A 23,710-nucleotide genomic window follows, 5' to 3' on the forward strand; every position below is an offset into this window, starting at 1 on the left:
AAAAAGCAAAGCAAAGATCAGTAGGTCAAGAATCCTTCATGGTGATATACTGTATATATATATCTATATCTATATATATATAGATATAGATATACAGTATATATATACACAGTATATATATACAGTATATATATATATATATATATATATATATATATATATATATATATATATATATATATATATATATATATATATATATATATATATATATATATATATATATATATATATATATATATATATATAGTCAAAACCTCATCCTAGATGTTTAATGGCAGTTTGTGTTTAAAAGAGGTGAACAACCAGTCATTTAACTGATGAGTCCTTCTGTAAGCGGACAAGTTTTCCTTTACTAAATCTAATCATCATTTGAGAACTACACTGTATATTTACTTGTGTTATATTCGTCTCATTTTAGTATTGGTTAAGTAATCTGAAAGAGACATCATCATATAAAGCAGTTTTAATTGTCAGTTGGTCTAACACAAGTTGTTTTTATATTAAAGCAAAAGTTAAACCCAAATAAGAGACTAATTTCCATAGATCCGTTGTCCCTCTGTGTACCTTGGTACCTCATCTATTCATAGAGCAGATGTTACCTTAAAGCGCTCGTCACTGTTGATTTAAAGTGAAGGGACTTGTCTTACAGCCAGGGGGAAACTCCACACCAGCCCAGTTTACAAAACCTTTTAAACCTGCTCTATGAGCAGCAGGATGAACTTAATTTCCTGAGAAACGATACCGCCGCCCCAGATGCTAAAACCTGCCCGAACATATCCACCCCATTAATGCTATTCCATGACCATTGCTAAGAATGGGAAGTCGTTTCATAACTGTCATTTATTGGTTTTTAAATGGGCCGTCTTATGGTACAGCCCAGATGCACTAGAAAGGAATAATAATAATAAAAAAAAGAAATATAGGAATTCCCTGTTACTGCATGAGCTGTTTCCTCTCATAAAAAGCAGCAGGCAGTAATATCTAAGGAAACTTTATACAAAAGTCAAACAATACCACTTGTTTATGACAAAAGACGCACATCTTTGCTTAAACTTTCACATCTGCATGCATATTTAGTCTTTTTGGTAACCAAACATAACACATATCAAATTGGCTACCCTAACTAGGCTAATTGTACAAACCAATGATTCTCAAAGTTGAGAACTGAGGCTAATGCTGTTTTTTATGCTTCCTCAGGGATGCCAACTTTTCACCAAACCTTCGAGTGAGATTTTGAAATAGTTTGGATAGGCTACCATTATCAGGGTTAGATTGAAAGGCTATGAGGACAGATGCAACTATAGGTTGTCGGTTTTCAGAGGATTTAATGAAACAAAGTGGCAAAAGGTGGAATTTTTTAACAACAGTAAATGTTACTGAATAACAATAAATTATCTGTAGTTATGTGCAACATTTAAAAAAAAATACATTATTTTTTTATTCTGGGGATTTTTGGAGAATTGAAGTAAAGAAGTATGGACCCTACTAAAATAATTACATCTTAAATATACTGTAAACTAAGAATTTCACAACTGTGTTTATTAATTATTCTATGCAGATCAAGTAAAATAAACAATGGGGAACTAATAGGCAATTACTGGATTACTGGCACTAATACAGGAACCAGTGCAATTAAATCAAATGTAAACTACTCTGTGTATGAATATTTGCTAATAGGCTGAGGATTAAAAACCTTACCTCATTATCTTATTAGTTTTTCTTACAATTGACAAAACAACTATACAATTCAGACCTTCTAGGATGGCTGCAACGAACGATTATTTTGCAAATAGACTAACCTGTTGATTATTTTCTTCAATTAATTGATTCCCTAAAAAATTTTTTTTTTTACGAAATTAAACCAGGTGAAGCTAAATGTTTTCCACTTGGGTAGTATAGAGCATAACAAAAGATGACCTTTTTTAATTTTAAATATAAAGTGTTTACATATTTGTTTTACAGTTTTGGTATAATTGCTGCTCAAGATGGGTCACTCTGTCATCTAAAGACATGTTTTAGAGTCTCTATATTCCAGTTCAGGATGAATGGATTACTAAATTAGACGATTTTTATCAGCATGATATTTTTATAGATAAATAAGTGGAATGGAGATGAGTTTTGATGTCCGTCATTTTTTTTAGAGTGAAAAATTGCGGATATGGAGTGAGAGCGTGTGAGGACACTGAGATGTGTGAGTTGACAGCTCTGCTTCCTAGAAGTACTGAGTTAAAAAGGTAAAAAAAAAAAAAAGTCTAATGACAAGTTGAATCCAAAGCTCATAAAATCTGGTAAAGTAAATACTTCATGAACCACAGTGGAAACTTGACCATATGACAGTGAAACAACAGGAACTGGTGGTTACTGAGGCATGTCAGGCAGACCAGGTTTCTATAGGATTAGCTAACAACAAAAGGTACAACACTGAGCAGATATCATTAATGAAATCCCAGCGTGGATTTTTTTGTCCTTAGATGGAAAATCTGCTGTTAAATAGATGGATTCTTAGAAGCAACCAGTGCATGAAACGAGTCAACCATAAACCAAAGCCATAAAACCCATAAAGTTTAGTGATAATTGTGATGCGTCGCCTCTAGGCTTTCATCAAAGGGTGTCTGTCTGAAATGTGAACCGAGAACAATAAAAGAGGTAATAAATATTTTATGTCAAAACTGTACCTTGCTCTAAAGCATACATCTGATCTGCTGTGGTTCAGCGGCAGACATATTGAAGACTGTTTCTTAGTTGGATGTTTTTTTCAAAACTGTAAGATTTTTTATCTTTAAGTTCAGCTAAAATGTTAGTCAAAAAAAAATATGCTAAAAAAAAGTTTAGTTAAAATGGACAATTTAGACTTATCAGAAATATTTAGATGCACATATGGATACAATAGCAATAATGGATGAAAAAGATTATGAAAAGTATTTAAAAGGTTTAACTGATAGAAGTCATATCAATGAATACAGAGGGCTGGACTGAAGGGTAATGCATGGAACAGGCACTAAGATGTCAGGGTCTGCAAAGAATTCCCTGAGGGCCCAAATAAAGATGCACAGGACCTTGCTCACTTACACTTGTTTAAAGGATATAGAGGGAAAAGTCTATGACGCCACGTTAGCTTTATAACAATCCCAATGGATAGTAACATCATCAAGCCTCTATCTTTGGGTTCTATAACTCAGGTCCTTAGTACTCAATACTACCTAACAAAAACAATAAACACGATCAATTTTTTTGTATTTTAATGGTATTTTTAGCTTTGTGTTGCTGTAACATTTTATCACATCACCACCACATGGACTTCTCTGCTCAAACGTAGACTGAAAACAACTCTTCACCACAGAGGCATACGTCAGACATAAGCTGCAACAAGACTGACTGACTTTTAGCAGAAATAACTGACAGAAATAAGGGGGGAAAAAAATAAAAAAAGGATTTAGAGTCCATATTCGTAAAAAAAAAAAAAAAAAAAAAATAACAGCAGGTTTTCAGTCAGTGTCCATGATAGTCAAGAACTGAGTCAAGATACTTTGGTATTTAGAAGAGCTCATGGTTGACATACTGACCGGAAGCTGCCCAGGTCCAGGTACAGCCACTTCACCACCATACTGGAAAGTAGGCAAGAGGTTTTTGTCACATATTAAGTTCCTGTAGGCCAAACATGTCTATTAGGGTCTTATTTTCCTAAAACAACTTGTTTCATTAGTCTAGCCGATCCTTTTTGGTGGTAGTTTCTAAACCATCTAAATGATGACATTGCAGAAAATGTTGCTTGTTTTCTTTGCCTTTACGCTAATGCCTGCTTTGGGGAGTGGTGGTCTAGTGGTTAGGGTATAGAGCTTGGAATCCTGAGGTTCTGAGTTTGCGCCCCGCTCCCACAGACTGCCACTCTGGGTCTCTGAGCAAAGACCCCCCAACACTGCTCCCAATGGCAGCCCACCAAGGGGATGGGTTAAATGCAGAGATATTATTTTGTTGCTCTGTACTTGTGACAATGTAATGACAAAAAAAAAAAAAAAAACACTGGAAAAAACAGAAAAGAAAATAATGTATATGCAGACTGAACGTTTCTCTAAAAGATTTATTCTTCCATTCAACCATTCACCAATTCAAGTCTTTCCTTTATTTATATTCATACCATAACTTCATAATCACCTTTGTCTCATAATCCCCAATACATTCATCTTGAAATGTTTCAAAGTGCAACATGAAAATGTGTGAAGTATCTATTCCAGAAGCCAATAATGACTTCATTATTATGTCCTGATAGGTAAAACTTTTGAATAAACAGAGGGTGCACTTTCTTTTTTACTATGAGGAGTTAATTGTTAAACCAAAACACATACTTGCTTCCTTTAAAGCCCTTCTCAGAGAGCGAAATGTTTTTGATATGATTGACCTGAATGCTTTTGTAGACAATCTGGGGAAATGAGCACAGAAGATAAGTCAGATGTGAACCAAACTATTAGAACTAATAGTTCAGGTTAGATAAATGACAAGTTAGGGCACTTCAATAAATTGGCTTTAATACTTAGCTTTTATTAGCATGAGTCAGATCGATGACTCTTCACCAGAGAGTTTAGTGTAGCCTCACCTACTGTGCCAGCTGATTTTATCAGCATGTTTAGAAGATGTCTGTATTAATAATAATAATAAAAAAAAAGCATTGGGTTTTATATGAAAAAATATTTTCAACTAAAGGGGATAAGCATTTTTTTTGAATATTTACAGAATATTCTGTAGGGTTCGCAAACACCAACAATAACATTAGAACTTTATCTAGTTTCACCAAATGAATAACAAAATCTCTAACCAAAATAGGTAAAAACTGAATGAAATCTACCAAAGAAGCTCCTTGTAAGGTTTTATTTCTGTTTACGTTTTTTGCATTTGCAAAATGACAGGGGTAATTCCATTCGCAACCTCTCTCTATATAAGGACTGAGTCTTCATGTTTACAGGTGCCAGGTATCTATTCTGCTGCCTGTTGCCTGGTAACGACACCCACGGGAGTCCCCAGTCCTTACCTCACCTCACCCCAGCTCTACTGTCACTATAGAGCCGAAAGTGAAACTCCACCATGAAAAAAAACATTGTCTGCTGTGGTTTTCGCAAACTTCAGCGCCTTTTTTGGTCCTTTGAAATTTGTAAAATTGGCCCGATTTCGGATTCTTAAACCAGGGCATTTCTTTGCAACAGTTATAGCTCTGCTACCTACCTTGGAAATCCTGTAGCTTCAATTCAGTTCAGTTTATTTTTATAGCGACAATTCACAACACATGTCATCTCAAGGCACTTTACAGTTCAACAGATCATACAGTCAAATTGATTTAAAGTTTTCTATCTAAGGAAAACCAGTTGATTGCATTGACTGAAGGCAATCCCTCACACTAAGCATGCTTGTAGTGACAGTGGAGAGGAAAAATTCCCTTTTAACAGGAAGAAACCTCCAGCAGAACCAGGCTCATTGTGAGCGACCATCTGGCGAGGCCGACTGGGGTTCAAGGAGACAGAAGCAGAGATACAAAAAGCAGCTGTAAAAGGGTGGCCTCGTCCCGGAAACATACAGCCAGGCAGACGAGCTCCGAGCCAGCTCGTGAGGATTAAACTCATTTAATTGTTTAAATGAGTTTAACTGATTTAAATGTAGCTGTTTGATATAGTTTAAAAAACATTATATAGTGAATACGTAATCATATTATTTTTGACCCAATTTTACTAAAGGATTTTATAAATAAAACGACTCTATCTCAGCTCTTCTCACATACAGTTATCATTAGTCACAAACACTGGCTCCATCTAGTGGCCAAACACAATTCTACCTCACTCAAACAGTAAACAGGATTTTTTTTGTATATATATATATATATATATATATTTTCGTGGCATTTTTAGCATTTTGTTGCTATAACTTTTTGTCACATCACCACCACAGACTTTAGTCTAATTCAGTTGGATTTCATGTGATACATCAAATGTTTTCTACAGAGAATGTGCTTTTATCTTAACAAGTGAACAGCGTTTCTACAGTTTCTCTTCAATCTGTAGTTTCCAGCGATTCCAGATCTTCTGAGGGTATCTATACAAATGTAGAAACTGAGTATTTTGAGCTTTCTTACCTGTAAAGTCATCCAAAGTCACTCGGAAAGAATAGAGAGCAACAGGTTTTAACATCTTTCCACAGCAAGAAATTCTGAATTTGCTTTTATCTAAACTGGTCCAGTGCAGCTTTGTCTGAGCGTACAGAGTTCCTGTCCTGCAGAAAGGTGAACATCTGCCCTAGTTTTGAGTCTTTTGCTACCCCTAGCAGGTTTTCTTTCACTATTACCCTCCATCCTACTTCTTACCAATTTTTCTGTCCCTTATTAAAGCAGTTGTCTCATAGTCTTTCAGGTGATGGATTAAGAAGGGCTCTACGAGTTGTTTAAACTTCTTCAAACCTTTATCCTCACCTGGCTGCTGTGTTTCCTTAACATTACTGATTAGGAAACTTAAAGTTAACTGACTGCATGGTTGATTTATCGGGCTAAATAAAGAATGAATCTCGCTGGGTTTCTTTCTGCCACATGAAATCCCATAAAGGTGCATCAAAAACTTGTGGTATGAATATATTCATTATTCACTGTAAAGAGACTAAAGGTGCCCCTGAGTCCAGAAGTTATGTTTGGGATCCTCTTATCCGTTTGTGAATGCAAGTAAATATTTGTGCCACACCCAAACATCACTAGGCCTCTATGATTTGGGTTTTACCCCAATCATTACAAAGCACAATGCCTTTTTTATTTGATAATCCTGGATAATGTTTACTGCAATGTAAAAATAAACATATTTATACGCTAAGTAGTTTGATGAATAACCAACATATAGGACATGTAGTTTAGTTTGTATGTATTAAAAAAAGCTTATGTACTTTCAAGTTTTTCTAATCTTTGGGTTCAGGATTTGTTTTCTATTAGTTTCCAGATGTCAGTAGGATCTTTTTAAAGCTTTAAACAGAGAACTTATTTATGGACAAATATGAAAGCATGAGTTTAAACAGGTTTTATTAAAAAAAAGAAGACTTTATCCAATAAGAAATCATACATACATGGTAATATGTCTCTGCCTGTTGGTAGTATTTACATCATATTTCTTCCCAAAATCTCTGAACTGTTTTTTCAGGTTTTTAAATGTATGGGCAAGTAAAAATTGACTGAAATAAATAATTTCTTCAGGACTCATTTATCACCCATTAGCTTCAATGAGCTCCTCCTTGGTGTGATTTCACTGATGAAGCACCACGACTCAAACCGTCGTCCCCGACTGAAGAATCGGGACAGTTTAACCTTCTTTAGGTCCAGGTTGGATGATCACTTCCTCTCAGTAATGTGTGGCTCTAAAAGTTTCCTCATTTGCATATCCTGAACAAGCTTCTCCACCAAGACCTTGAACTGAGGCTCCGGCTCCTGAAACAACATAACAGAGTCAGCAACCTGCAAACATTTAAAGTCAAAGATCAGAGAGAAACGTCCGACTCAACATTTTACAGCAGCAATAAAGGGAAAGCCTTTTAAAAGTAAGCTGCTTTGTGCTAAAGGAGAAAAACTTTAAGGTTTAAAAATACTTTTAATATTTTCACCGAATCCAATAAACCCTTCGATGCTGCAGTCTTATTTAAATACAAATGAGGGATTAAAGAAAGACTATATTTCTTTTTGATCGACCTCTTATTTATAAAAAATAAACAGCTAAATTCAAACACAAATACATAAATGGACTAAATCTGCTCTTTTTTAATTGTATAATTCATAGTAAAAATGCAACGTAATATGGGTGCTGAATATGGTCAAAGTGAAAAAGTTGACATCCCGTTATCTGCATTATAAATAAACCAAAGTCAGAGGTTTTCCCTCTTTCAGGATTGTAAACAGTGTCTTAAATACAAAATAATCAGTGAAGCCTCAAAATATAAATTACTTCTTACTTTCAGTCATTGCTTTTCTGACTTCCAGTTTTTTCACATCACTCTTACCAACATTTCAAGCAAACATCTCTCAAAACATCTTAAAGATTTCATAAAATGTCCTCAAGTGTGAACTTAAATTGGTACGGCTTGTTACCTTGTGCTCCAGCAGCCTTTGTTTCTCCACAGCCTCCTCTAGAGTCAGACCCACCCATTCAGCCTCCTCCTCTGGGATCTCAAAGTGCTGCTTAAAATAAAAATAAAAAACAAAAATGTTTAAATTCTTTCCAGCCGCTTTAAGAGTTCAACTTGTGTTGAAAGTTGTGTTGATCCATTAGTAAGCAACCTTGTACTTGTTGTAGATGGCCTCTTTTTTGTCAGGGTCATTGGGGTAAAGCTCTTTGTCCCGCCGTGCCAGGCGCAGCAGCATCGCCCTCTTCAGGTCCATCCCCAGTTTAGAGTTCAGGTCCTCCTTTGGCGTCTAAAAAGGGGTTAAGATAAAAGTCAGGAGGAAGTATTGATATGAAAGAGATATTAAATGCACAGTAAAACTTACTTTCAGGATATAAAAGTCGAAGCCAAAAGCAGCATCGATGAGGTCCAGGGTTCGAGGCGTCACTGTGATGGAGAACTTGTGATCGAGGATCTCGCTGTAGAATTCTCTCTTGAGTAGCTGTGGTTTCCAGGTTTTCTTCAGTCGGTTGGACATCTAAACAAGATTAAATAAACTTTAGATCCATGGATTACCTTACAGGTTAATCGATCCACAGCAACATTTTCCACTGGAATAGACCTACTTTGTCATTGTTGGCATATCTGTAGCCAGTTATCCAGCCCTCGCCGCCCCACAGGCCATCCTGGGACTGTGGAGGATAGTAGACGGGGATTGGGACATCCTGCACCCGCTCCTTCTGTCCAGTCTTGGGGTTTGCTCTGTACTTGACTCCAAGAGGCCTCCAGTGAACAGGGGTGGGCTCTTTTTGTTCAAGGGACTTCAGATATTGTTTAGGGAGACGGGCATAGATGCCCTGCTTTAGCTTCAAAGCATCCCAGAGTTTAGGTGGATATTTATGAAGAGGCATGATGCACAAGTTTCCTTTGAGGGAGAAAGAAGACAGTTCAAAAGAACACAATCATAATGCAGAAAATAATTAATCAACAAAATAATTATTACGTTTATACGTAAGACAGGCGAGTGATATGTGAAGTTATGATTTTAGATAACTATTATTGATTATAATAATCAATTATACTTTAGAAATAACTCTAATTGTTACTTTAGCCTTATTAGCTTTCCTCTACAGCTCTTAACAGATCAGTCATTAAAATAATCTGATTCTGCATGTCTGTAATGGTTAAAAACCATAAATAGGATCATATATATTTTATAATGACACTCGTTAGCATGGAGCTAACCGACAGAAAGGTTATTCCGCTACATAAATAAAGCCTACAGTAGTCTCTAATTACAGTAATTTAAAGTATCTTACCAGGAATTTGTAAAATCTCCACCTGAGAACAGAGAGTCTTTATTTCACTTTATTTTATTATTTAAACCCGCAAGGACATCGTGCACAGATACACTAACGGGTTTATTCTTCTTCGCTGCATCATCTGTCGGTGTCCACCGCAGTGCCGCCCCCTACTGTCCTATCAGGTCACTGCCGCTCCCTTTTACTTCTTCTTCGTTAGATTGGCGGATTGCAAACAGCATATAGGTGCATACCGCCATCTACTGTACATGAGTGTGTAGCTCTATAGTTCTACCTACTATATTCTATTTTTTTTATTTTTGTGTTATGTAAAAATAAAAACAATGCTTTATTAATAACCAAAATTTCCTTCCTATGTCCATCTTTCCCTAAAAATCCTTTAATACCCCATTCTCTCCCTTTTCCATAATTACTTTCCTCATCCTCTCTCTTTCAGTTGCATATCTAATGCAATCCATCAAAACATGATCCACATTTTCTTTTCTTTCACAATCCTCACATAAATCATTATTTCTCTTCCCTAATACAAACAAAAACTCATTGAAGTAGGTATGTCCAGTTCTTAATCTAGTATAAATTATCTTTTCCCTTGTGCTTCTTTTTCCATAATTTTTAACAATTACAGATTTTTGAACCTTATATAATCTTCTTCCTTTCTTATTGTCATCCCATATTTTTTGCCATAAATCTTTTTCTTTCTTTATTGATTTACCTTCCCCTTTCCCAAATGGAATCTGGTCTATATTCTGCTGTCCTAAAGCCTTTTTAGCTATTTTGTCTGCTATTTCATTTCCTCTCACCCCTTAGTTTGCTGGAACCCAACAGAACTGCACATCTATTCCATACCTAAATAACCTAAAGAAACTGATGAATTTCTAATACAAGGTCTTTCCTATTATTTCCTCCTGAATGAATGCTTTCTATTGCAGCTTTAGAATCTGTGCAAATCACCACTCTGTCCAGTCTAACCCCATTCACTCACTGTAAACTAATAATAATTGCTACCATTTCTGCTCTGTATATAGATAAAAGGTCTGTAAATCTTTTATATTAAACTCTAGAATTAATATCCCTATTCCCACATTCCCTTTGAATTTTTTTGGACCATCTGTGTACATTTTTAAATGACTATAATACAATTGTCTAATATATAAGCTATTTTCAATCCCAACTTCATTATGTTTCCATTCTCTTTTTATTTAATGTATTTTCGTGTCAACTTTTACTGCCGCTCTCAATGTTAGAAGAAAGAGAAGACAGTACAGCAAAATGAAATGAAATAAAATGAAATTTTTAAGGGGTTTATCATATTAGAGACAAGCATAACTATACCAGAAAATTCACACCTGTTGATGTGAAGCACAGTTGTGTCACCATACCCATGACTTTGCAGGGATGTGGTACTTAATTGGAGATTTAGTGTACAGTTTTTGTAGCATATTGGGTGACAGGCCTGGAGATAAATTATAAATAAAGAGATATAAATAAATCTAGTTGTGCCACAGCCTGCCATATTTTTTACACTGAGCTACTAGGTCTCTGCCTGATTAAAAAAAAGAGGTGAAAATCCCTGATCAGATGTTTTTTTTATTTTTGGAACTGATTGTGGACGTTATATAAAAACTACTGGTTAAAGCAGAATTGTCATGTTGTCTCTCACTGCAACTGAGGATTAAGGAAATAAATAAATATAAGGGTGAAATATAAAGGAAGCCTCCTGCAACTACTGCAGGTTGGCCTTTTTGTCCTGCTGAATAGAGAGGAGCATAAAAAGGTACTGAGCTCAGTGCTCTTCCTTGATGACCTCACAGAGAGGAATGAGTCAGACTGTAAGATCAAACAGAAACCATGTAAAAGGAGAAGTGTTCCAGGAACCACAACCTGGGAACTGTTGTATGGACTGTTATGAGGGAATGAGGCATTCACCCCAGAGAAAGGGTTCAAGATATCTCATAAATCATCATTATCTGCTTACCTTATCAAGGCTGCACTTAAATAGTCTAGAGAGCTGTTCTCAACTATTTTTGCACTTTACACTTGTGTATACAAAAGGACAAAATAAAATCTGTCTAAGTCGAATAATATTTAGACTTCTGGTGTATTGTTTTTACATCCTAAAGTTAATATTGACAACTGCATAGCCTTAAAAATTGTACTATAGGATATGAACTTTTTTCATTTACCAAAATAATAACATACAATGATAATATGCAAATGGGTAAAAGTCCTGTATAATAGATGAAGACTAAGGTGTGCAGTTTGAAGAAACCATAAGGGAGCAAAAATGTGACACTGTTGAGTTTTATTATACATGTTTTGACATAATAAGGTAACAGGGACCAAGACTGTATATTTTTATTTTCCCACAACTGTTTTTAATGTTTCTTTGTCTAACAGATATCCATGAAATATAAACATTTAATGCCTGAAATGCTAGTTTTAAACAATTAAAGGTTTCCTTCTCAAAACAAACCCAGCTGATTTGTCCATATATTTAAATCATTTCACTTGAGGCACATGGATTTAGTTATTTAACTGGAAAACAACTAAATGTTAATTTACTAAGGGAATTCTATACATCAAATGGCAAACCAACAGATGGAAAAAAACACAGAAAAAATAACAGTCACGTCTTTGGAGAAACACGCACTGTGATACAGTTCTTTTCTCCCAACTTATCTGTTTTATTCAAAACACATTTAAAACTGGTCAATGGGTGTAAATTAAAAATGGTAATGTTGAAAACATAAGACTCAATATAGTTGTTTCAGGTTTATCTGAATAAATGTAATTATAAACATTAATGTTCAAAATACACCAGTATCCCTGAAACAGGTTATGTCTCAATCTCTTATTTTTCTTCAGAAAAAAATAAAACAACACACGCAAAAAAAAAACAACAATACAAAATGGAAGTTAAGAATATTAAATCAAAAACATAAATATCCACCCAAAGAAAAAAAAGATAAACTTCTGAAGGATTTAGGATTTTTAAACAAAATCGAATAAAACAGATTGTGGTAGTAAAATATTGACTTGGAATGTACAGCAGATGGCAGTAGGACATATTCCAAACAAATTATGAAAGCTGTATCACGAGCACTTAAAGAAAAACATAAAACACATTTAATTTTAAGCGTTAAACACAGCTTAGTAATTGTAAATTAACACAGAAATATTCATAATCAATATAACATTTCAGGAAAATTCAATCTTTGACATGTGACGTCGCTTCCTCTCAGTTCTTTTTATGTAGCAGCACACCAGCCTATCTATAATATGCAGCACAACGAGAAAACACTCACCTTTCTTTGATCACATGATTACCACCTTTCATTATTATCGCCCGAAAGGTGGAATTGAGCCACTCTGCCGTTAAGCAGCTACGGGTTTGAAGCCCGCACCCCGGACCACCGAGGCTCATCCGGGCACTTGAATCATGCTCCAACAGCAATCCTTAAACCCCTGAGCTGCAATATCAATTTGACTTATGGTGTGAATGAAGTTTCACCGATACTTAGTGCTACCATTTGGAAAACAGTTCTCAACCACCATACATAAATTGTATACGTATTATGTTGCGTATTGCAAAAAAATAAGGAAATATAAATCTTTTCTCTGCTGTGCTGCGTGCTATGCAAAATAAGCAGCTTCTGATTGGTTACTTGATATCACGAGGGCGGGGCTGCTCCTTTGTTCTAAGATTAAGGCGACGGCGAACAATTATCGTCGTGGTTGTATTTTGTCAATGGTGTTTTTTTTCCACAAAAATATATCTGGAGACCTTTTTGCAGAGTTAGTTGATATTTACTAGTTGAAAATGAATACAATGTGTGATATAAACATTTAAGTGTTTATTGATTGCTCTAACATCTTAAAATGTTTCATGTAGATTTGATATAGGCAAACTCCAGGAAAGGGACAAACAGAACAGACTTGTTAGAATCAGTTTTAAGTGAATCATTAGATAGAATGACTCTGCCTATCACACATACTGGTTTGGACCATTCCAGAAGCCTACTGTAAGCATGATTTATAGGTTCCAAAAAAAAAAAACCTTTCTGACATGTGCTTTTCAATCATTGTTTCTTACTTGGATTGCAAGCCTCAGCTTGGAAGTATCCAATTATTGAAAATTAGCTGTCTAATAAGTAAAATCTTTTTTCCAGAAGAAATTTGGCCTGTCCATGTGTGTAGCCTAGTGTTGACGATAGAATACATAAATCTGTCAAATAATACCTGACCGTGAAAAGAGTGCTCCACACACCGTTCATATGACTTATTTATGTTTAGTATGGAGCAAATTAGGAGATTACATGTTGCTGTTTTTTTTATACTTTATTCCAGTTTGCAGAAAATGACTTTATTTCTAACAAAGCCTCATAACTATCTGCATTGGTAAATTCACACAATCATCATCTTTCTTCAGATCTTATTAGTTTTTATTTTACATTTTACTGTAGATAATATATTTTCAATAATGGATTTTAGATTATTGTATGGCAAAATTTGATATCAGTCAATTCTATCAAATAATCTAAGAAATAGTGACCCTCTGCACCAAAAATATTTGAACCACTCTAATCCATAGCAACTAAGCAGCTATGGGTTTGAAGCCTACAGCATGGAGCACAGACTTCTATATACAGTAGGCAGCTTAAGCGGATGCACTTAACACTATCAATGCTAGCAAGCTGACATGTTGATTTTACTTATAGTGAGACTCAACGGCTCAGGAATAATAAATGTCAATATTTGATAAAAAGTTCATGCTTTCAACGTCATAGTCTCAAATATATTTTTGACAAAAAATATATCTCTATGTGGGTATAAGAAATATTTTTAAATCTATCTACAGCCTGCATGCAGCTTTAAAACTTTCCTTTACTTTGTAACAAAACTTATAATTAAGTGGGCTATCTCTATAGTCATGCTGCTATAGGCTTTGACTGCTGGAGGGCATATGGGCCACTTTACATTATTTTGCTTCTTTCTATCCCTATTCTCTCATTCTGCAGTATTTGTTAGTTCAACCCCTAGTTTTATGCTCTCTCCTCTCATCATAGTGGCTTCATCTGGTCTGTTCCTGTTCAGTTGTGGCACCATCCTGGATAGAAATATCAGCTGGGCTGTTGCTTAGAATATAGATGATAGAGATGGGGCTGTTTTTCAGTGTTTAGTCCTGTTTCTCTCCTTCACCTAGATATAGGCTCAGCTTTTACTGTGACTAACTGTATGTTCTCTCTTTCAACCCTTTTACATGAAAACTGGTTCAAAACACTTTCTTTCTCAGACATAGCCCCCTGTCAAGCTTGTATAATTTTACATTTTCTAGCACAGCTTTAATGAAAAATCTAATTGCAGAAACACGCCCCCTTGAGTTGAGAACAGTTTATCAGTATTAAATGATTATTTTTTGGTAGAAAAGTAGAAGAAATACCTAAAGTTTGACAAAACTCTGAATGACATAGGTGCCCGGAAAAAAACATCAAAGGGGGAAATAACTCTTGGCGCCATCTCCACCAAATTTGAAGAACCCCCCCCCCCCCCCCCACCACCACACACACACACACACACAAATGTTATAGTTGGGTAAGAAGCCATATGGGCAATATCTTATACTTCAGCGATAGTATCTAGGTGTTACCTTATTGTATGTCTTGTACCATGTCCATTGGTTGTGCTGTTCTTTTTTACATCTCTTTGCAGGTGATGAAGCAGACTGAAAATGTTTTATCATTATCTCCCTTTTATCTCCTCTTTCTTTCATCTTTTCTCTTTGTTTTGTTTCTCCTTTCCTGTTCTACCTACATTGCAGTGTCCATATAATCTGTAATACTCCCTGCATAATTATAATAAAGCAATTTATATGCATAAATCAAGCGGATCACTATGGCGACAGCCGAACTGCTCCACTTGTGAAAGTAAAATCTGTTGGGCTCTTTTTGGCATCAAGACAATTATTTTTATTGCCACATCGCCAGACAGGACACTGTTAGAAAAAAAAAAAAAAAAGAAAAACACTCGTAGCCCTTATTGTTTAGGATTTTGTCTATTTGCATTTACTCAATCTGGGGATCAGGCCAAGTTGTACTTATACATTTGCAAAGCAGAAATATGCTTTAATTAAATTTTTATTTCTTTTTATGATTTAGTTATTATTTCTTAATGAGAATCTGAGGCCACCACACTTATTCACATGATTATCAGCTCAAGTACAACTAAAAGGGATCAAAGGGATTTGATTGGAAACACAGCCAAAAATGATATAGATCTTGCTCTCAAGCTGCTAGTTTTTAAAATATATTCTTTAAGGGGATGTTACTCTTTCAGAAAGACTCATTCATATCCAGGAACACAGCAACAGCTCCACCTGCTGCAGGGACCGTAGACTGAAAGTCTGTTTTTTTAATAGCTAATAATCAATAGTAAAATATTGAAAAATATTGTCAGTGTTTGGTAAAAAATGTGTACAAAGAAGTATGTAAAGTAAGCTTAGTGTTTCTACTCATGCTAATTTTTGCACAATAAATTTTTTAGTGACTATAGATATTATGCTGCTGTTATTTTTGCACATCTCTGCTGTTGCTGCTATTTATTATGTTCACTTAGTGTAAAAATGTCCACAGCTGTATATTTTGGTTATTTATTATGTTTTAGTGATTGCACAGTGTTTAAATCCAAAACTTCTTTTTGCTATTACTGTACAGTATTTGTATTTTTTAAACTTTTTTCATATTATTCTGTGTAAAAAACAAACAAAAAACAACAACAGTAGTGGAGGGCCTGCACCAAATAATTGTGAACTATTTTCAAGTGAAAACGGTTGTTTGTAGACATGTAGTAATATTTACTGCAGACAAAAGTTTACAATGACTATATTTGGAATTTGACCATAATGTTTGCATTTTTTTTTACAAAATAAAACATGAAAGGTTAATTTTATTCAAACACATTTCTGTTCATCAAAAACGTAAGAAAAAACAAATTAACATAATTGCTAAATTCTGCACTAAATCCAACTTCAGTAGAGGCATTTAAAAGAATGAAACTTCTAGCAGCATACAAAGCAAAAAAAAAAAAAAAAAAAAAAAATCTTTGGAATATTTCATATTCATCATAAAACTAATACTCTTTTAACACTGTTTTTTTTTTGTCTCCACCTTTACATCAGTCTTAAACAGAACAGGGTTCTGCAGGGGTCTGGAGCCACAAGTTCCTTTTTGGAAACTCTACAATGACTCCTAATAGTGGCCTAAAAAGACACAACTAATGTAGTAGAATAATATATGCCAATCTTAGAGGCATTACTGGGTTTAAAAGATAATATTTTATTAAATTTTCACAACAGAATAACATTAAAATAACAAAAAAATATTGTTTCTTGTCGTTAGCTTGGCAATTATGTGTTATTGTTTTGTTTTTTGTTTAACATAAAATAATATTCTATAGAAGAAAATCTATGCATCATAATGCAAAATAATATCAAGTTGTTATTTATCAAATGGCCATCATCAATCAGCAAAGCCTCAATAACTGCAGCTTTAAACAACTTTTAATCAGTCAGACTTAAATGGCTCTTTGGATTTTAAAGGTTCCAGATCTCTGAGTTAGAGGACTGTGTTCTCAATGATCATAGTCTGAGGTTCCTCATTTGTTCCTCCTGCGGGTTGTCTCTGGGCACTCCTGGACTCCTCCTCCTTCTCCTCTTGGAGGGAACAGCACATACTGGAGGCGCAGGCCTTCCCACAGGCCAGGCTGCACGGTGGGAGAGGAGGAGAGTAGGGCTCCTTTCCGTGGATGAAGGTAGAGGCTTCATCTCCTCTGACTGGGGAAGATGGAGATGTAAACTCTGGCTGAACAGTGCAGCAGCTCACACCCACACTCTGCAACACTTTAGTGACACCTGACATCAGATCAGCACACCTGGACATATAACCATATATTAGATCCTCATAACATTCATTATTTTTCTCTTCCTCTTCTCTTTGATTCATTTATATCCCTTACTGCTGCTTTGCTTTGGATTGTTTTAATTGATTGGGTTTACCCTATTAGATGTAATAGGGTAATGGATTAAAAAAACTTACTGTTTTATCTCATTAGCTCACATTAAGTTATCTTAAATCACTTCCAAAACTTTTGGCATTTATTCTAAATCAATGGCATAGGGTTAGGGGACATAAAGCAGGTAATAGTTATAAATAACTTCTAAAATCAAGGTTTTTTAAAAGAAATGTTTTAAGCATTTAGGTGGATAAGATTGTTATCTATGTTATCTTTTCAATTAAAAGTAAAAAAAACAAACACTTTTTTTTATAATTTCCTGTTTGACCTAAGGTTCAGTTCTAATAGAAGAACATTCTTAACTGAATAAAAATCAATGACATACTCTATTATATCGGTCACACAGGTGCAGCTATTGTTTGCAGACATCCTGATGGCAGAACCACAACAAGCGCAGTCTGCTGTAAAGATTTTCACCTGTTTGGAGGAAAACCAGCGTTGCAGTGCACATGGACAGAGGCCACAGTGAGTGATTCAGTTAACTGCCAGATGTGAAGTTCATGTATAGCCTGCACCCCAGGAACACTGGCAATCCTCCGCCCTACATTAGAAACACCTATGCGTGGAGGTGAGGCCTGAAGAAGCAGCATGCCGTATCTGTGAACCTGCAGGAATAAATCACAGAAAGCCCAACATCAGTTAGTGCAGAAGGTGCAATTAGATGAAAAAAAAAGAAAAAATAACTAAAACAAGTAATAGGAATTTGTCTTTCCTGGTAAAGATAAAGAAGGTAGAATTAAGTGGTTTGTTTGTTGTATGAGTATAATCTTAGATTCTAAAAAAATCTCAAACTATTAAATAACAGCTTTGAACTAAAGCCACTGGTATAATGATGACTATCCTTTTTAATCTGCGTTTCTTAACATGACCAGAGGTACCAAACAATTAGAAATACTAAAAACATTTATATTAGAGAGGAAAATGATGGAATATAGATAAAAAGCTTTAGAATTAATTAGTGAGGATACAGAAATGTATAAAGGAGATATACATATACTTTTAACTTTTATTGGCCCTTTTGATAGGGAGAAAATAAAACTTCATAGAGTGACCTGTGGTAGGGATGTCACGATCAGCGTAATGCCAGCTAGCAGGGAGAGGCAGGGATCTAGATAGATGAGGATGCTGCAGGCTCCAGAGCAGTGCAGGAGCTGTGGGCCAATCAACACCGTGACTATGCTGTTGATTAGAGCCAGGAGGGATGTGAAGAGTCCCTGAAAGACAAAGATGAAGGACAGGAGGCAGAGGCAGCTCCATCCAGAGGATGACTGGCACACCAAGGAGGCTTCAGGTATATTTTCATAGTCTGTGATAGCAACAAACAGAGAGGGTCGAGTTAAATAAAAATGGCCATGAGCATTTTGGAGGAACACTTTAAAATGTTATATTCTGTTACCAGAATGTCCCATGCAAGGTTGGTGCTTTGGACCCTCGCTCTCAGAATGTGCAGCACTGCTCTCTCCTTCACCAATTTCCAGCAGGCCAGTTTTGCAGCCATGGTCAGGCAGATTGAGAGTTCCTGGGTTGCAGAGGACAAGTGCCTCACTGTGGAAACAGTTGTGTGTTGCAACTTGAACTTTGGATGTGCCAGAAAGCTCCTCTTCCTCCAGGCCTCGGGACTCCTCTGCAGCACAGACCGTGGGAGTGGAGCAGAGGAATGAAAAACAAGCTTCAGCCATGTGTTATCTGTCTTACAGCTGAATATACACAGAATAGTGTCACATCTGGTTGGTTAACTCTCAGTGTTCTTTTGGCAAACATCTTAAACTATTTATACTGTTATTTTTTTTGCTTCACAATTGTATAATCTTTTGGAGTTTAATCATAGAGTCTAGAAACAATATTTATATCTCATGTATTTTTTGCACTTTACCACGTTACAACTACAGCATAAAATTAGGTTAATTGGGATTTTTAATGGCTGGCACAGTTTGTAGCACTGATGCCCTGCAGGAAGATCTTAGGGCTTGATTCTCTCTGGCTTCCTCCCACAGTCTGAAACATGACTACAAGGTTAATTGGTGACTCTGAAATTTCACATAGGTGTGTATATGTGCCTTGTTCCATGTCTTTTTGTCACTCTGCAATAGGCTTGCAGCCTGCTCAGAGTGCAACCTGCCTTTTGCCCATTGACTGCTGGAGATAAGCCTCAGCCCGACATGTCCCTGTCCCACATGCGGTATAAGATAAAAGGATGGCATATTATGAAATAAACCAAAACAAACTACAGCATTATTGTTCATTGTAAAGACAATTATTATTCCATTGCTAAAAAAATTACAATAATAAAAAAGTTACTAACCATATATTCTACCTGTTTGAAAAAACCTACAGAAATCCCCTAACTAGTAAATTCAGTCCACATCTCTGTCAGAAGTTAAAAGCAGGGGATAAAATAATACAATATCTGAAGCTTTCAGGATTATACAGGGTTCTGTTCGATCAAACATCTAAAAAACAGATTATGGTGCAACAAAAAAACCTATCAAGACTAGAGCATCCACCTAAACTGACAGGCGAGAGGAGAGAATCAATTAAATAATGTGGCAGGAAGTCATGACCACACATGATCCTGAATGATAACATTAGAGACCTGTGCTGCGGTTTACCTTTCTTCAACAACCCTAAACATGAACACGCAGTCAGAGCTACAAATAAACACTTTAGACATCTTAGCACGGCCCAGTCTAATTCCATACTTAGATCCAAGAGAGAATCTGTAGAAAAATGTGAAAACTGATAATCTTCATCGAGTAAAACTGAGGCGGAGCTACTCTGCAAAGAGGAATTGGAGAAGATTTCAATGTGTTGATTGGCAAAACTGGTAGAAACTAACTTCCAAAATGCCTCTATCTATCAAAGCAGCAAATAGTAGTTTTGAAAAGTATTGTCTTTGCAGAATATTTTTCAGATTTTTTTTTATCTATGAAACAATATGAAAAGCATGTATCACTTTACATTTTAGGGCTCTAATGTCGATTCAATTCAGTTTATTTGTATATTGCAAATTCACAACGTCTGTGAACTTACTGCACTTTACAGAGACAATTCAATCAGATTGTGAAGATAGATTTGTTAAAAGTTTCTTTTTTATCCCAGGGAAACCAGCTGACTGCTTAGAGTCAATGACGAAGCAAATGTGCAAAATATGGAAGAGGTCATTGGGTACAAAAATATGTGCAAGTTGGTGTATTTCAATGATGTAAAAAAAAAAAGAATCAGTTTAAAGATATGGTTAGAATGATTGGGATGGTTACTTTATTCTCTGTGAAATGAAAGCCTTAATTTCGATTTCGTTTTATATTTGAGCTGGTATTACCTTTGTGATTTATATGAAGGTGAGGTTCGGTCCTGATGCGGCTGCAGATCTCTGCCTTTTTATCCTGCAGCTCATCACAGTCCAAAATAATCAGGAGCAACTTATAAAGCAGACTCCCAGCTCCAACCACCACTGGTATTAGTGGGTGCTGAACCGGGTGGGGCTTCACAATAAAACTGATAATTTCCAAGCAGTAGGAGACACAGAGAGAAACCAAGACAAGGGAGGAAATGAAAACACAGACAACCTGGATCCTGCTGTTGGGGAAGGACAGACTGCAGTTTGGAGCTCCTGGGGTGAAACATTTGTGTGGATTAACCATTGATGGAGGGTCCTGCTTGGGCTGCTCGACGTCAGATAGAGCTCCAGGTGGAAGTTCAGCAGATGGGTGAGGAAATGCCTCTAAAGTGAAGGAGTCATGCGGGGAAGATGGAGAAGCATCGAAGGAGTGGATGTGAGGTTTTATGATGCCTTTAGTTTGAAGGAGCGCCATTTGCATGAGGATGAAAAGTGTATGGAAGCCATCCACCATGGTGATCAGAGACTTACACAGCTGACTGGCCGCTATCTCACACAGAAGCAGCAGGGCAGTCACCCCCAGCATGCACCAGTGCCGCAGCCTCATACCTGATACTGGAAGGAAAAATGAAGACAAAATGTGATGTAAATTCACATCTATATAATTCCACTTTATACAAAAATATTCTTATTTTGTCACATCACAACCACCAATTTTTTTAGAATATGAAGGAGGAAGAGACAGCAGTGACCGTGATTGTGGAAGCATTATGCATATGAAGTTGATGTTTGGATGGATGAGGTAAATACAGGAAGAAAACCTATTAGGGGTTACACAAAGATTACAGATTAAGATTAAATTTGACTGTCTGCCTTTTAGGAGGAATGAATGCTTAAAGTAACATTCAGAGCTTAATTGGAATGATTTTGATCAAAGCATTTGACCCAGACCTAAATCTAAAGAGAAATTGGGGCAAAAGTTACACTCATTAATATTCACCTTCCAGTCAGACTTAGTTAGATGTATTTTCTGACGTATTTTCTAGAGAAAATACGTCAGAAAATACATGGTAGAGAGATGTCTTTGAAGACCATAACTACCGGGAGATGGTTCTACAAAAGAAGGATTTTTATTTTAGCTCAAAAGACTGTAGAATCAGGGAAAAATGGATAAAAGTCCCAATTTAAACACTGTTCTAAGGTTCAGGTGATGGGTTTCTATGTGCAAGCCTTTTATCTCCAAGTGCAATGCAAAGCTTCAGAACCATTAATGTTAATGAAGCCACTACTGGATGCTGGAGAATGGAGATGTGTTCCCTGGGGTAAAGAATCACACCAGTATGTCAGAGAAACTACAAGAGGAATCTGAGTTTTGCAGAGGTTCAGCATGTGGCGGACTGCAATGATGCAAATTAAAATGCAAAAGGCAGGTTTGTATTTCAGAAGCAGGCTTAGATCCACTTATAAAGTTTCATCATACAGGCACTTCAAACTATTTCTAACTCCTGACCTGTGGGAAAGGCTTGGAGCTTACACCTGCTTGTTCCAACATGACTGTCCACAAAGCAGTCCAAAGGTCAAGTTGGAGCGAAAGAACAACGGGATGCACAATATTCTGGATTCAACCCTACAGACATTTCTTAGAGTGGAGACTGAGGAAACAGGCCTTTCTATCCAGCATCAGTGTCTGACCTCTGAGATGTACTTCTAAAAATAAATAAATACATAAATTCTCATTTACTTTTAAAACATCTGGATTAAGACTGGGATGTCAATAAAGTTTATAAAATAAAACATGAAATTATTCATACCCCTGGCTGATGTATCCTTTAACCCAGAGTATTAATAATGAAGTCATGTAAGAGGAGTGGCATCAGGCAGAGTCCTGGCTGGAATCGATGGGGAATCTTTAGAAGGAGCTAAAGATTAGGGTGATGACAAGAAATCCGCCCCAGCTTGGAGCTCTTTGGCCAGGGGAAATTGTCAAATGACTGGAAAAATGCAAAAACCTTGTCAGCAACTATTTAAAAAATTGGATCTCTATAATGACATTGAAGCATTGTTGATTACTGATTATAAAGAATATAGCTTTCACCATGTCATTTAAAAAAAACAAAATTTCAAAACCTTTCCCCCCCCCCCAAATTTACACGTCTTTTAAGTTGTTTTATCAAGAGATGCCTGCCATATTTCCTGCCCTGGCAGTATAAATTATATAGAGATTATTTTATTGATGATATCTTATTTAAATTACATATTCTGAAATATACAGGGAGAAAAGGCACTAGATTTTTTGCTTCAATCATACAAGTTAAATGCATATCGTTCCTCAGGACTATTGAGATGAGCATCCTGGAGGACGACGTATTTATGGATAAAATACTAATCTGATCAGGACATTTTAATATTAAAAGCCATCAGGGGCTATTAGCTTTCAAATATCAAAAAAAAAAAAAAAAAAATTCTTATAATACTGGAAAGTAAATAAAAAACCCTCCTTCTATATTCAGGCCGTAAGCTAAAAAGCTCTTGATGCAAAACCTTTTGTAAAAGGTAGTCATAATACCAAAAGTAAAGCTTAGTTACCCCAAAGAAGCAGAAGAGGCAAGGCAAGCCTGACTCCACAAGCGCTTTTGAGTAATTCATGGATCTTCCTCCCAAATGCTCCCTCTCAGTTTCACCGTCGTCCTCTTTCTCCACCTTCTTGCTTCTAATCACAGTCATGTGAGCAAGAGAGGAGGGTGGGCTTTTCCTTCAGCTCCTCTGTAGACTTTGTTTGCATTCCCTTCCTCAGCGTTTTGGTACAGTACGGCATAATTCAGCGCACAAAGAGCCAGACTCACACTTCAAACAAACCTGTTTGCTTTCATTT

At 36.0% G+C, this 23,710-nt stretch overlaps 2 protein-coding genes and 1 non-coding gene across 6 annotated transcripts; all 3 read right to left on the reverse strand.

The window, feature by feature from the left end:
• Window positions 1-7,025: 7,025 nt before the first annotated feature.
• On the reverse strand, window positions 7,026-9,592 carry mrpl28 (mitochondrial ribosomal protein L28). 2 transcript variants are annotated; one of them, XM_038306359.1, is made up of 6 exons: window positions 9,432-9,592; window positions 8,739-9,037; window positions 8,498-8,650; window positions 8,288-8,422; window positions 8,099-8,185; window positions 7,026-7,444 (listed from the first exon to the last, which is right to left on the reverse strand). In XM_038306359.1, exons 2-6 carry the CDS (start codon window positions 9,021-9,023, stop codon window positions 7,349-7,351), a joined length of 756 nt encoding a protein of 251 aa, XP_038162287.1. In that variant the 5' UTR covers window positions 9,024-9,037; window positions 9,432-9,592; the 3' UTR covers window positions 7,026-7,348. The 2 variants fall into 2 exon arrangements, with proteins under 2 accessions (XP_038162287.1, XP_038162286.1); XM_038306358.1 differs by having other exon boundaries at window positions 8,099-8,188.
• A 3,185-nt stretch (window positions 9,593-12,777) lies between these two features.
• trnastop-uca lies at window positions 12,778-12,864 on the reverse strand. The gene has a single exon. It is a non-coding gene; the product is annotated as a tRNA-Sec (tRNA).
• Window positions 12,865-16,075: 3,211 nt separating this feature from the next.
• Window positions 16,076-23,549, reverse strand: LOC119797300 (zinc/cadmium resistance protein). 3 transcript variants are annotated; one of them, XM_038306324.1, is made up of 7 exons: window positions 23,425-23,522; window positions 21,370-21,453; window positions 20,821-21,222; window positions 18,898-19,125; window positions 18,554-18,807; window positions 17,919-18,106; window positions 16,076-17,360 (listed from the first exon to the last, which is right to left on the reverse strand). In XM_038306324.1, the coding sequence occupies exons 3-7, from the start codon at window positions 21,140-21,142 to the stop codon at window positions 17,045-17,047; spliced, it is 1,308 nt and encodes a 435-aa protein (XP_038162252.1). In that variant the 5' UTR covers window positions 21,143-21,222; window positions 21,370-21,453; window positions 23,425-23,522; the 3' UTR covers window positions 16,076-17,044. The 3 variants fall into 3 exon arrangements, with proteins under 3 accessions (XP_038162252.1, XP_038162251.1, XP_038162253.1); XM_038306323.1 differs by having other exon boundaries at window positions 20,821-21,453; window positions 23,425-23,549; XM_038306325.1 differs by having other exon boundaries at window positions 17,099-17,262; window positions 20,821-21,453; window positions 23,425-23,549.
• Window positions 23,550-23,710: the final 161 nt, after the last annotated feature.

The sequence above is a fragment of the Cyprinodon tularosa genome, unplaced genomic scaffold, assembly GCF_016077235.1.
Source record: "Cyprinodon tularosa strain WSP-4 unplaced genomic scaffold, ASM1607723v1 ctg58, whole genome shotgun sequence".
Classification (NCBI taxonomy): domain Eukaryota; kingdom Metazoa; phylum Chordata; class Actinopteri; order Cyprinodontiformes; family Cyprinodontidae; genus Cyprinodon; species Cyprinodon tularosa.

Coding starts and splice junctions, on each gene's coding strand:
- mrpl28 (XM_038306358.1), bottom strand. CDS start 9,023: ATGCCTCTTCATAAATATCCACCTAAACTCTGGGATGCTTTGAAGCTA. Junction 8,189..8,287: donor CCATCTACAACAAGTACAAG/GTTGCTTACTAA, acceptor TTTTATTTTAAG/CAGCACTTTGAGATCCCAGA. Junction 7,445..8,098: donor AAAGGCTGCTGGAGCACAAG/GTAACAAGCCGT, acceptor ATGTTGTTTCAG/GAGCCGGAGCCTCAGTTCAA.
- LOC119797300 (XM_038306323.1), bottom strand. CDS start 21,445: ATGAGGCTGCGGCACTGGTGCATGCTGGGGGTGACTGCCCTGCTGCTT. Junction 19,126..20,820: donor CCTTCATATAAATCACAAAG/GTAATACCAGCT, acceptor TCTGTGCTGCAG/AGGAGTCCCGAGGCCTGGAG. Junction 18,808..18,897: donor ACCTTGCATGGGACATTCTG/GTAACAGAATAT, acceptor TTGCTATCACAG/ACTATGAAAATATACCTGAA.